Source organism: Balaenoptera borealis (genome assembly GCF_965194805.1).
Source record: "Balaenoptera borealis genome assembly, chromosome: 15".
Classification (NCBI taxonomy): Eukaryota; Metazoa; Chordata; class Mammalia; order Artiodactyla; family Balaenopteridae; genus Balaenoptera; species Balaenoptera borealis.
The window spans coordinates 11583195-11597683 of record NC_138871.1 but is presented as its reverse complement, the minus strand read 5'-3'; the positions used below and the strand labels follow the sequence as shown (position 1 = coordinate 11597683).

The window sequence follows — 14489 nt, the reverse complement described above, 5'->3', positions numbered from 1 at the left end:
TCTGGATGCTTTCTCCCTCTAGTCCCAGGTGACCCACTCCTCTGAGCCCCGCAGTGGAGCCCCACTAGGACGTCACTGGGGAGCTGCCTGTCCTCTCAGGTTCCGTGTCAGCCCATGGAGGAGCCCTCTGCCCTCTCCTCCTCCCCCCGTAGTTCAGAGCCATAGTCTGGGACCACCTGCCTCTGCCACGGCCTCACTCACCCTCACAGCTCTTGCCATCGGCCAGGGTCCGGTATCCGCTGGGGCAGGCACAGCGGTAGGAGCCAGGGGTGTTCACACAGGCGTGCATGCAGAGCCGGGAGCGCCCCTCCTGTCCGTAGAGCTCGCATTCATTCACATCTGGGGACAGAAATGCCCAGTATGACTCCAGGAGCCACCAGGCGGGCGGCCACTAACCATGACCCAGGGTGGCTGCTGTGTCACCATCTCTGTCAGCTGTGGCTAACTGGCTGGGTCGGGTGTGGCCACCAAGCCGTATCCCCGGCAGGGCATGCAGGAGCGCTCCCCTTTCTCCCAAGCCAAGGACCCCGAGGGCTGCAGGAAGGAGTCAGGGAGCCGATGTAGCCGACCTTAGGCCAGCTCCTCTAAGGCCGATGACTACCTGGGGAGACCCTGCAGAGGCTGTCAAGTCAGGCCCAGCAGCCCAGGGAGGAAGGCGTGGGGCTGCAGACCTAGACTCCCACCCTGGTTCCCAGGCGCACCTTAACCCTCCTCATCTTTAGGAGTGGCGTAAGAGGGTTTCTGCTGCTGTAAAATGAGGCTGTTGGCACCAAACGGCCAATTCTTAGGTTTGAACCAATGGTTTGAGTTGTTTTCAGAAGGAACTTCGATCATCGGGAGAGGTTTGCAAAAGTGGGCCAGTCAGTAAAGCTAAGCGGAGAGGGGACCAGAGAATGAGCCCAGGCCCCTGCACAGCTCCGGGGGGCGGAGTGCGGGGAGCGAGGGGGCTGTCTACGGTCACAGCGACTCTAGCTCCTCCCTGCCACCTGCCCTGCGATCCCAGCCAAGAGGGAGCCGATAAGGGACCTGAAGGCTCTCCTAGACGAGTGTGCGTGGCCGGGGGGAGACCGGGGACCCCTGGCTGCTTTCTCTACAGTCTGGTTTTCTTAGGACAGCCCCTAATGTCTTCGCACTAGCTGTGTCCTAGCACCCATCTGCGCCACACTCACCTAAGCCGCAAGGTGGGCGGGCCTTTCTGAGACCGCGCCCAGGAAGCCGCCCGCCCGCGCGCACTCGGCCCCTGGGCGAGGGCGGGGTGCGCCCGGGAGGGCTGCAGGTGGGCGCTCCTCTCCCCGCAACCCCAGCGTCCCCCCCTCCGCCTCCCTCCCCCGGCCGACCCCGCGCCTACCCTGGCAGACGCTGTCGCCGGCGGCGCCGCTCAGGTGGAATCCGGCCTCGCAGCTGCAGTGCTGCGTCCGCTCCACCTGCGCGCATCGCGGCGCGCGGCTGAAGGCGGGGTCCCCCTCCTCGCTGCCCTCGAGGGCGACTGCGGGGAGAAGACACCCTTAGGGCCGGGCCCGGCGCACCTGGGCCTGACCTTGGAGGAGCCCCGAGATCGGGGCGTGGCCCCTTCTCAGAGCTTACTCTGGAGTAGGGAAAGGAAAGGCACGGAATTAACCGAAACCCAGCCTTCGGTCCAGGGCCCACCGGAAGGGGCGAAGGACAGGGGACGCACCCGAATAGAACGATGCACGAAAAGCAGGCCACACAACTGCACCCTGAGGGCCACAGTGCCGTTAAATCCGCGTTTCACTTACAAAGGCTTAAAACACCAAAATTCTAGCCGTGATCACTGTAGTTGAAAACTATGCAGCTTATCGAAATAATGCCATTTGCAGCCACATGGATGGACCTCGAGATTGTCATAGTGAAGTAAGTCAGACACCGAGAGACAAATATCATATGGTATCGCTTATATGTGGAATCTAAAAAAAGGGTGCAAATGAACTTATTTACAAAACAGAAATAGAGTGACAGATGTAGAAAACAAACTTCTGGTTACCAAGGGGGAAGGAGGGAGGGATAAATTGGGAGATTGGAATTAACATATACACACTACTATATATAAAACAGATAACTAATAAGGACCTACTGTATAGCACAGGGAACTCTACTCAGTACTCTGTAATGGCCTATATGGGAAAAGAATCTAAAAAAGAGTGGATATATGTATATGTATAACTGATTCAGTTTGCTGTACAGCAGAAACTAACACAACATTGTAAATCAACTATACTCCAGTAAAAATTAATTAAAAAAAAAACTATGGAGCTTAAAACACTACTTCTTTTTCAGGGTTCTTTTTTGTATTTTTAAAATACTTTCCTAAAGTGTCTAAGCTTTTTGTTTGTTGTAACTAAGAACATAAATCAATTTTCTTATCAGAAAAAAAGTGTTAGTTTTTGAAAGTTTTCAAAGGATTGAGAGCTCTCATATGGTCAGAAGAGACTGCAAAGGAATCGGTGGTAGGGCTTCCCTGGTGGCGCAGTGGTTGAGAGTCTGCCTGCCAATGCAGGGGGACACGGGTTCGAGCCCTGGTCTGGGAAGATCCCACATGCCACGGAGCAACTAGGCCCATGAGCCACAAGTACTGAGCCTGCGCGTCTGGAGCCTGTGCTCCGCAACAAGAGAGGCCGCGACAGTGAGAGGCCTGTGCACCGTGATGAAGAGTGGCCCCCACTTACCACAACTAGAGAAAGCCCTCGCACAGAAACGAAGACCCAACACAGCCATAAATAAATAAAAAATAAATAAATAAATAGGGGGGAGAAGCCGTGAGGCTGCCAAGAAGGCCGTTTCCACACAGGGCAGCCCCAGGGACAGGCGCTGTCAGGGGGCCTCTGGGCTCTTCCTGAGAAAGTGCCCAGCAGGGTGACTCAGCTGAACGGAATCAAGACACATTAAGCAGCAGATCTCTGGGGACCCCATTTAAACCTGACCTTGAGCTGGGTCCAATGCAAGGATATCAAGTATTGACAAAGCTTGTACTCTCTAGACACCAATTCTTACCTCCCCCCCACCAAGATTCCACTCAGAAATCAAGACAGTCAGACAGGACACTTCAGGCTTTTCTGGCAAAGGAATAAGACATCTTTAGGTTTTGACTTTTTTTTTTTTTTTTTTGACTTCATGGCATGCAGGCTCTTAGTTCCCTGACCAGGGATCGAACCTGTGCCCCCTGAAGTGGAAGCATGGAGTCTCAACCGCTGGACCGCCAGGGAAGTCCTGGTTTTGATTTTCTTATATAAGAAATGTTGGCTGCAGCATAGTGTAGAACCGCCACCCATCCGCCATAGATTCCTTATCATTGGATTTTCTTGGCACCCGCAAAAACAGCCACAGTGTGACAGCTAGACCTGCAGGCTGGACAAATGTTGAGACTCGAGTGTGGGTCATAACCTCATCACCAGTCGAACGTCTAGTTCATCCAGCTCTGAAAATACTTTGGCCTGTGTCAGTAACTACGAATTTTGCAGGATGTGATAAGAGCGTCTGCAGGAGAAGCTGTTTTGCTGACGTGCAGAGGAAAAGTCAACCATGTGAAGGTGACAGCAAGGAAGCTTCTCAGGCCAAGTTCCCAATCTGGAGGGTTTTCAGGGTGGGGTCAGTCCTTCCACTTGCATTTTCTTCCATAAGAAGGATCAAAACTCTGGTTCCACAAAAGAACTAAACGCCATCCCAAATAACCACTTCAGGGAACCAGAGGGATCCTTGGATGTAAAACAGAGAGGACATCCCGCCTGGTCTGCCTTTGGTGACCCATGACTGGGGTCCTACTTCTCTCTCTGCAGCAGACCGTCCTCCCCCAGCCCCATAGCCACTACGTACCAGTCTGGGCCTGATGCTGACAGCGGCTCCCTGTCCTTCCCAGAGGACAAATGCATTTGTACTGGTTGACACCTTCCACACACGTGCCACCATTCTGACAAGGCTGGCTGGAGCATTCGCTGATATCTAGGAAAATAAATAAGTTTCAGATACAGGTATGTGAGTTCTAATTCTAAAATGAACAAACAGAAAACAAAGATGGGGTCACTTTCTTTCCATGGCAGGATGACTCCAGTTTGTGACCTCCCCACTCTGCCCATGCCACGGCCCCTCCCAGCAAGAGCAAGAGCTGGGAGGGGGCCAGTGGGGCTGAGATGTAGCCTACCCTCATTCAGCAGGCCACGGACCCTGGCACACGCTGCGCCCACCTGGAGCTCTACCTGTGGGAGCTGGCCCATCACCCAGCTGTGTTCCACCCAGGGGCACCATTTTCTAATTTGCAGTGTAGACGCTGTAGCGGGGCAGAGGCAACTACCTGTGGCCTGTGCCCACATTGCCTTTGCATCGAGCCTTACAGCGCCCCAACTCTGCCCCTATCAACCAGCACCCAGGTAGAACACCTTCTGAACAAGAACTCAATTCAGAGGGTTATAAGAGAGAGGGGTGGCCCATCAGAATGTCCAGGGATGGGAAAAATGAACTCTTTCCAAATTCCCACCCAGACACCCTCCTGTGCTCATTATTTCCTGTGCGACCAGGGAGGAGTTAATCTTGACCTTGACATTTCCTTAATGTTGGAAAAGGGAAATGTTCTTTGCTTATATACACAACGGTCCTGTGGAAAATATATAGAGAGATATATTCAACGTGTTTAAAATTGTAATAGGTTTAGGGACTTCCCTGGCGGTCCAGTAGTTAGGACTCGGCGCTTTCACTGCCGGGGGCCCAGGTTCAATCCCTGGTCGGGGAACTAGGATCCTGCAAGCCAAGTGGCGTGGCCAAAAAATATGATAATAATAAAATAAAATAAATCTATTAATAGGTTTTAATAGATTTTTCTCTGTGTGGTAGATTACAGGTAATTTTTGCTTATTGACAATTTTTTATACTCTTCCGTTTTTCCAAAATAAATCTTCTAATGAGAAAAAATGATTTTTTAAAACCCTCAGCCCACATCTGCTTGTTGTGAGTTCCTTAAGCCCAGTTTTAATGCACAGAGCACAGGCCGTTTCCACCAGAGAGGAAAGGTTTGTCAGTTCACTGACTTGACCACAGCATCTTGGGAAAGAAAACTGGAAGCACCTTCTTGTTGGCATAAGAGCATCCTTTCCTGCTGTGTCTATCAAGAGGGAGGAAAAGGTGCTTTGCTCCTGATGAGAACAACAGCCTTCCTGTGGGTGGGTTGGCAGGGACTTTGGCTTCTCTTCAGCCTCCTTGTAATTGGGATGTTATGTAGACGATTACATGGATTCTATTAATCGTGAAAGGACCCAGACCATCCAAATGCTGCTTATCCCTGGAGAAGAAGCCATTCCAATTCTTCAGTAACCTCAGCCTGGGGAGGGGAACCTCAGCAATCCCCCCCTCTATGTTCTGTTTTCAGATGACCGGTTTCCAGGAATGTGTCTGGAACGACACAAATGCCCCAGAGCTTGGAATTTGTTTCTGCCCATTGTCCAGCACCATCATTGCTCCCCAGCAAAGTCTGAAAGTGGGCAGATCACTAGGCTGGGAAGTTATGGGCAGAGAGCCAAAGACCGTGAACCGGAGAATCTTTCGGTTTGGCCCCGGGGCGGCGACCAGCGCCATTGTCTGTCCCCTGCTGGGCTTCCAGTGGAAGGCACTGAGTCTAGCGCACCTGGCTGCACCTGGCTGGTGTGGGTGTGGGTGTGCGTAGGGTGGGATGGAATCATTGGTTTGATAGAGAAATGCAGAGGTGCCCCGCTCCCGTCTGGATCTTGTTCCCCAGGATTTTCATTTCTAGACAGGCTCTATTCGACTCTTTATTTCTTATCTTGATACAATGTCAGGCATTCCATGGTCTGATGTCCAGTTCTGGCGCCCCATCTGTGACCTGACTGAGGTACAGTTGTCATCACATTCTTATCTGTCCAAGCTGTGGCATTTAGCTAAATGCATGGCGACTTCAGAGCTATAAAGAGGGCACTGGCAGACCTAAATAGACATTTCTCCAAGGAAAGCATACAGATGGCCAACAGGCACGTGAAAAGATGCTCAACATCGCTAATAATTAGAGAAATGCAAATCAAAACTACCATGAGGTCCCACCTCACACCGGTCAGAATGGCCATCATTAAAAAGCCTACAAATAACAAATGTTTGAGAGGGTGTGGAGAAAAGGGAACGCTCCTACACTTTTCGTGGGAATGTAAATTGGTGCAGCCATTATGGAAAACAGTATGGAGGTTCCTTATGGTAGAGTTATCATATGATCAGCAATCCCACTCCTGGGCATGTATCTGGAAAAGACGAAAACTCTAATATGAAAAGATATATGCACCCCAATGTTCATAGCAGCACTATTTTTTTAAAATTTATTTTTATTTTTTAAATTTTTGGCTGCGTCGGGTCTTTGTTGCTGCATGCGGGCTTTCGCTAGTTGCGGGGAGCGGGGGCTACTCTTCGTTGTGGTGCGCGGGCTTCTCATTGTGGCGGCTTCTCTTGTTGTGGAGCACGGGCTCTAGGCGCACGGGCTTCAGTAGTTGTGGCACGCGGGCTCAGTAGTTGTGGCTGGCGGGCTCTAGAGTGCAGGCTCAGTAGTTGTGGCGCACGGGCTTAGTTGCTCCGCAGCATGTGGGATCTTCCCGGACCAGGGATCGAACCCGTGTCCCCTGCATTGGCAGGCGGATTCCCAACCACTGTGCCACCAGGGAAGTCCCCATAGCAGCACTATTGACAATAGCCAAGGCATGGAAACAACCTAAATGTCCATCGACAGGGGAACTGATAAAGAAGATGTGGGGGCTTCCCTGGTGGCGCAGTGGTTGAGAGTCTGCCTGCCGATGCAGGGGACACGGGTTCGAGCCCTGGTCTGGGAGGATCCCACATGCCGCGGAGCAACTGGGCCCGTGAGCCACAACTACTGAGCCTGCGCGTCTGGAGCCGTGCTCTGCAATGAGAGGCCGCGACAGTGAGAGGCCCGCGCACCGCGATGAAGAGTGGCCCCCGCTTGCTGCAACTGGAGAAAGCCCTCGCACAGAAACGAAGACCCAACACAGCCAAAAATAAATAAATTTATTAAAAAAAAAAAAAGATGTGGTATATAAACAATGGAGTATTACTCAACCATAAAGAAGAATGAAATATTGCCATTTGCAGCAAGGCGGATGGACCGAGAGATCATCATACTAAGTGAAGTAAGTCAGACAGAGAAAGACAAACATTATAGGATATCATTTATATGTGGTATCTAAAAAAAATAATACACATCAACTCATTTACAAAACAGAAACAGATTCACAGACATAGAAAACAAAATTATGGTTACCAAAGGGGAAAGGGATGGGGGAGAGATAAATTAGGAGTTTGGGATTAGCAGATACAAACTACTATATATAAAATAGATAAACAACAAGGTCCTACTGTATAGCACAGGGGAACTATACTCAATATCTTGTAATAACCTCTAATGGAAAAGAATCTGAAAAAGTATATATATATATGTATATATATACATATATATATATATACATACATATATATATATCCGAATCACTCTGCTGCATACCTGAAACTAATACAATATTGTAAATCAACCCTACTTCAATTTTAAAAAAAAGAGGGTACTGGCAGAGACTATGGAGAGGTTGGAAAGCCAAAAGCATGGATGATAATTCCATTTTAATCTTTTTACTGAGCACTTACTGTTTCCCTGGAACTAAGCTAAGTGTTTTACATGCATGAGCTGATTTTTCCTCTTTTATTTCTGTTTCCTGTTGTTTTATCATCTTGCTTCAAATTTTCCATTTCTCCAATCACCTCATCTCTAAGGTTTTCTGATTTTTATTTATATTGTCCTTTCATAGTTTTTATCTTTTTAAAATTTCTTTCCACTTGTTTGGAAATACTAGGTTACAGTTTTCATCTTTTTTTATGGTCATGTCTTTCTGGGATTTCTTCATTGACTGTAGAGAGTTTATTCTCTGTATTTTTAGAATAATTTGTATGGAATTTGGCAAGAGTCCTTTTCTGTTACTCATATTGAGGGGAAATAAGTTTTCCCGCATAGCTTTTCTGACTTCCTGACTCTTAATCTCCCCCTTTAGTTGTTTCTCAAGGTGGCTCATGCCTTCTCTGCTCTGCCCCATCCTCTCTCTTACTTTTACCTGGACCATCCCTTTCATTTGCGCCGATTTTCCTTGTTGGGCTCAATTTGGATTCTCCTCCTATTCGAGTCTCCTCCACACTGGAGCTTTGTCCTGAGAAGTTTCCAGAGATCCTCGGGGCCAGATTGCTCCAGCCACTGAAACTTCTTGATGCAAAGGTAAACCCCACACCTGAGAAAACTGACCCAGAAAGGCCAGTACTGAGCCGGATCCCGATACAGTTACTGGATTTTCAAGAAAAACTAAAAAATCCTTTGGGCATCCAGGCACAAAGACCAAGGTACTTATGATAGCAACAACAGTATCAGTTAAAACAGGAGACGTGGAAGAACACATTTAAGATACTCAAGAAAATGTGAGACAGGTATTTTATGTCCAATCCAACAGTCGTTGGGTGGTAAAGCTGTACACTTTTTGAAAGTGTAAGAACTCGGGGAATTGCCCCCCTGAGTCCCTCTTCAAGGAACTACTGGAGAGAGGTCAGCAAGAGGACGGTGATGCTTACCAAGGCTCAGCATCACAAGAAGAGAGATGACGGACAGCAGGGACTTCCCAGCAGAAGTATGTACCGCCCCTTTGCCCAAACAGTACAAAAATCTCACCAGAATCTGATCAAGCCTCTGGAGTTAGCTACCAGTTTATAAGAAATACAGAGACCCAAAACTTACAAACTTCCAGTCATAAGATAAGTACTAGGCATATAATGTACAACGTGATGACTGTGGTTAACTCTGCCGTGTAGTATATTTGAAAGGGAGTAAACCCTAAGAGTTCTCATCACAAGGGAAAAAAAAACATTTTTTTTTGTATCTGTAGGAGATGATGGATGTTAACTAAACTTCCTGTGGTAATCATTTCACAATATATGGAAGTCAAGTAGTTATGCTGTACACCTTAAACTTACACAGTGCTGTATGTCATTATATCTCAGTAAAACTGGACACACAGACAAAAGAAATGCAGGTCATGTTAAATGACCCCACAGGGATGCAGTGAGCAAGATCCAGGCTATGGGAAACAACCCATTTTCTTCAACAAATAAACTGCAAAGGAATGGGAGACGGGGAGGAGGAGTCGTCTTCTTCAAGATGACTATGGATTAAAAAGGTGTAGGAGACACATCAACCAACTGCAGTGTATGGAACTTATTTGGATCCTGGTTCAAACGAAGTGTTAAAAATATGAGAGACAATTGGAGAAACGTTTACCCTGACTAGATATTTCAAGATATTAAGAGATTTGCTGTGTTGATAATTACTGGGCTATGAGCAGCTGAGAACCATTAAACTATTCTTTCTACTTTTGAATGTTTGAATTTTTCCATAATGAAAAATGCTTTAAGATTGCTTGTCTTGATGAATGGATAAAGAAGATGTGGTATATATATATATATATATATATATATACACACACACACACACACACACACACACACACACACACATAATGGAATATTACTCAACCATGAAAAAGAATGAAATAATGCCATTTGCAGCTACATGGATGGACCCAGAGATTATCACACTATGGGAAGTAAGTCAGACAGAGAAAGACAAATACCACACTGTGGTGGGGGCGGGGGGGCGGATGGAATGAGAGGTTGGAATTAGCAGATGGAAACTATTACATGTAGAAGGGATAAACAACACGGTCCTACTGTAGAGCACAGGGAACTACATTCAATATCCTGTAATAAACCATAATGGAAAAGAAAAAAAGCTTGCTTGTCTCGGCATTAGTTATGATTATAGAAGCAACAGAGGAATAGTTAAGTATAGAATAGCCCTTATGAGGAAGTGCTTCATAATCATTAAAAGTTATGTTTAGAAAGAAGAGTTAATGGAGATTAACTTGTGTTAATATCTACACACAGAAGATGTTGAATATGTAAAATTTGCATATATCTGCTTAGATAAAAGTCTGGAAGGAAATTCATAGTTTCTAAATGTAATCCCCCATTCATTCATTCACTCACTCAAGCATTTGGTAAATCAGCCAGCCAGTCAGTTTCACAGTAACTAATTATCAAGTGGCTACTATATCAAAGGTCTTTCAATTGCTGTTTAAAGGTCTCTGAGGAAAGGTCTCATGATATGAAGGCAAGGGAACTGAAGCTGTGCTCTATTCTGACTTCAAGATAACCTTCCAGACACCAAATCCAGTGCACGACCCTGATTTTCTGCAGTCTCCCTGTGGTTTGCCTCTGCAGGCTCTTCCTGTCTCCTTTGCCCTCCTTTGTCTGGGTCCTGAGCTACTTCTTCTTCTTTTTTTTTTTTTAGAGGCAGGATCTGATATGAGTTTATTTATTTATTTATTTTTGGCTGTGTTCGGTCTTCGTTGCTGCACGCGGGCTTTCTCTAGTTGTGGCGAGCGGGGGCCACTCTTCGTTGCGGTGCGCGGGCTTCTCATTGTGGTGACTTCTCTTCTTGCAGAGCACGGGCTCTAGGCGCGTGGGCTTCAGTAGTTGTGGCAGGTGGGCTCAGTAGTTGTGGCTCACGGGCTCTAGAGCGCAGGCTCAGTAGTTGTGGTGCACGGGCTTAGTTGCTCCGCGGCATGTGGGATCTTCCCGGACCAGGGCTCGAACCCGTGTCCCCTGCATTGGCAGGCGGATTCTTAACCACTGCGCCACCAGGGGAGTCCCCTGAGCTACTTCTTTTCTCTCTCTCCCCTCTCCTCTGGGTGCTCATATCACTGTCCATGGATTTCAACACCATCATTATGCTAATATTTCCCAACTGCGTCACTCTGACCCTCCTTTGCCCTTGACACCAGACTTTACATCCAACTGTCCACCTAACTCTATTGGGAAAGGAAGTCTTTGGCCCCCCACTAGGCCTGGCACACTCCCTCAACATGAGATAAAGCATCCCCACGGCCTGTGCTGGGTTTACCACCTCGTGTGGCCACATCTTTCCCTGCTTCCTGCTCCACGAGTGCTCTTGTGTTCTGCTGCAGTTGTATGTGGATGGCCCTCAGGCACGCCCTCAGCTCCAGTGTTTCAGCTTCCTTGGGGAAGTGGAGGGGCGGGGGGGAGTGTCCTTCCACTGCACGCAGGTGAGCTGCCCTGTGCAACTGCTGCTGAGAGAGACCCACCCGCCCTGGGGGACGGGCGCCCACGGCTGGAGCTGGTCTTGCTCTGTCTACTCTGCGTGAGGACGGCGTTGCTCCAGCCAGGGCCTGACCGCTTTGTGTTTTCCTTGGAGACTCCAACACCGAGATGCCGTGGGCAGAAAGTGCTTGGAGCCTCGCTGGGACTGGTAACCAGGGCACGGTACTGTGCCCGATGGTCTCTGCGGGTTGAATGTATGGATCTCTACTGGGACGTTGCACAGACATGCTAACGTGACCAAAATGGAATTCTGATCAACGACCCACACACAGGTTGTTTAAAACAAACCTACCGGGCTTCCCCGGTGGCGCAATGGTTGAGAATCTGCCTGCCAATGCAGGGGACACGGGTTCGAGCCCTGGTCTGGGAAGATCCCACATGCCGCGGAGCAACTAGGCCCGTGAGCCACAACTACTGAGCCTGCGTGTCTGGAGCCTGTGCTCCGCAACAAGAGAGGCCGCGATAGTGAGAGGCCCGCATACCGCGATGAAGAGTGGCCCCTGCTTGCCACAACTAGAGAAAGCCCTCGCACAGAAACGAAGACCCAACACAGCCAAAAATAAATAGATAAATAAATTAATTTAAAAAAAAACCCTACCTATTTACATTCCCACCAAGAGAAAAAAGAATAAAATAATGCCAGTTGCAGCCACATGGATGGACCTAGAGATGATCATACAAAGTGAAGTCAGACAGAGAAAGACAAATATTACATGATATCACTTACATGTGGAATCTGAAAAAATAATACAAATCAACTCACGAAACAGAAACAGACTCACAGACATAGAAAACAAAATTATGATTACGAAAGGGGATACGGGAAGGAAAGGGATAAATGAGGAGTTTGGGATTAGCAGATACACATTAGTATATATAAAATAGATAAACAACAAGGATTTACTGTGTAACACAGGGAACTGTATTCAGTATCTTGCAATAACCTGTAATGGAAAAGAATCTGAAGCCGTACATCTGAAACTAACACAGTGTTATAAATCAACTATAGTGAAATAAAAACAACAACCCAAAACAAACCTACATCTGTCGCTGGGTCTTCATGGTCTCATGCACCCTGTCTGGGAGCCTGGGAGCCCCGCCTTCTCTTCCTGCTCACATCCCACGTGGGATAAGTTCCATCAGTTCTGTCTCCAAGTTTACTTGCAATCTCCCCTGCTGCATCTCTCCCCTGGACCTGCTAACAGCCACCTAAGTGGTTTCCCAGCGTCCATCTCTTCTCGTCACCTCCAGTGCATCTCTACACAACAGCAATGTGCCCATCCAATCAGCACAGCCCTCTTCTTAAACCTGCTTATTGTGCTAGATCTAAAACCCCACCGACAGCACGGCCCCTATGGCTACAAGAGCTGGCCTCTGAGCCTCTCCACCTGCACTCACTCACTCTCAGCTCACACGCTGCTCCAGCAACAAGGTTCTATATTTTATATTTTCGTTTCCTCAAACATGCCAAATCCTTCCCTTTGTCAGGGCCTTTGCATGTGTCACTCCCTCTTCCTGGAACGGCGTCCTCCTCGTGCCGCCCGTTAGTGACCGTCATCACATGGCTGGATCCCGCTTATCCTTTCAGTTTTTGTCACCGCCTTAGAGCGACCCTCAACTGTCCCTCACCCCATGGGATTTATTCCCAGTCCCTTGTTAGATCCCTTCGAAGCACCGACCACAAATGTCGACTTGTTGACCTTTGTGTTTGGCGACCTGTCTTGCCTACACCCTGCAAGGCTGGGCAGTGGCTGTTAGATTCAGCATTGAATCCCTAACACGGTGCTTTGTGCATAGCTGGTACCCAGTGAAAACTGGTTGAATGAATGGATGAATGAAGGTTTAAAAAAAGGGAGGGTGGGGATGACGAATGAAAACAATTCTTTTTTTCCCAGCATGGCGGTAAGGGACAAGGGTATTTATTTCTCTCGTGTTGTTTTTTGGTTACCCATGTTGTCAAAGGGATGAGGTCTGTGGCTATGATTTCCTCAATTCAGGAAGCTTCAAATCTTAAAAACATGCTCTTCTGAGTAAGAAGGGAAAAAGGGAACTAATCCAGGAAGCTCAATGGCTGTTTTCCATCCTGGAGCTCTGGAACCTACCTCTGCCCACTGCGTTTCTTAATGGTATAATTATGTGTCATTTCCTTCCATGCCAACTTGTGTTCATCACCTTCTTTCCAAGCAGTTGCCCGGATATGGGGTGAGGGGCAATTATTAAAGCACTGCCAAATTCTTCAGTGACACTGACCTTTTGGGTCTTGGGATAAATTCCCTGTAAGTAAGATGATTTCCCCCCTGTGGTCACACCCACAGTGACTACAAGACTCCTGACATGGACAAGCGGTAGCTGCTGATAGGATTCTGGGGCCGCTCCGAGGCGGGGGAAGGGGAGCCCTGGATTGTTGAACTCCAGCCCGTGTCCTGCCCATACCCTCAGTGCTGTCCCAACTGGTCACCAAATAGCAGGTAGAAGCACTACTTCTCCTTCTTGACAGGCTTGGGTGGCCCCCCTTTGAGGCTCCTTTTAGAGACAGCATCCATTAATCGAATAAATTCCTGCCCAGAACAGAACTGTCCGTCAGGCACCGTCCACTCACATGGAGAGCGGTCATGTCCAACAGCTGGTTGGGCACCTTGGTCGTGACATATGAGTGTTTTTGTTTCATCACCACCCAAGGGTGAACTCCATGCCCAGCTTACACTTAAATTGTAAGATGAAAAATATCCCTCTGAGATCTCAGTGTGGACTGGCCACCGCCTCGTTCCCTGAGCCACCGCTTGTCAGGTTTTTAGATAGTAAATGTGGCCCTCGTAGAAGTCCAGGGTGGGCTACAGCAAGCCGTCCTCGGGCACGGAGGTCAGGGAAGAAGAACCAGTGGGCAGAGAGGAGGCTGGGGGAGAAGGGAGGCCAAGAACACACGGCAAATCTGGAATGAGCTGGGAAGTTCAAGGTGGGGAATGAGGAACACCATTTTGGACAATGGGAAAGACCAGTAGACTTGCTGGTCACGCTTGGCAGTGGTCCTCCAGGGAAGGTGACCTCCACATCTCAGGAGAGGGACTGCTCGGTGAGACTGGGTGCCCTGATGTTTGTCAGGGCTGGCTCGACCTTCCCAAAATGTCAGTGCAGGGGAAGGTATCTCACCTGGCCATGCCCTACTGTTGGCTTACACCTGGCAGCCCTTCTTTTTTTTTTTTTTTTTTTTTTTTTTTTTAATTTTTTTTTTAATTAATTAATTTATTTTATTTATGGCTGTGTTGGGT

At 48.2% G+C, this 14489-nt stretch overlaps 2 protein-coding genes across 3 annotated transcripts in view; one reads left to right on the top strand and one right to left on the bottom strand.

Moving 5' to 3' along the window:
• The window catches only part of ZC3H8 (zinc finger CCCH-type containing 8), a 198893-nt gene that overhangs the window by 50249 nt on the left and 134155 nt on the right, over window positions 1-14489 (top strand). The gene's annotated exons all lie outside the window — the stretch shown is intronic.
• The window catches only part of FBLN7 (fibulin 7), a 48390-nt gene that overhangs the window by 3852 nt on the left and 30049 nt on the right, over window positions 1-14489 (bottom strand). For both annotated transcript variants that reach the window (XM_082357875.1, XM_082357874.1), the window contains exons 4-6: window positions 3829-3954; window positions 1349-1486; window positions 202-339 (exon numbers count right to left, since the gene is read on the bottom strand). In XM_082357875.1, the coding sequence (XP_082214001.1) occupies window positions 202-339; window positions 1349-1486; window positions 3829-3954 (402 nt within the window). The remainder of the gene's footprint in view (window positions 1-201; window positions 340-1348; window positions 1487-3828; window positions 3955-14489) is intronic.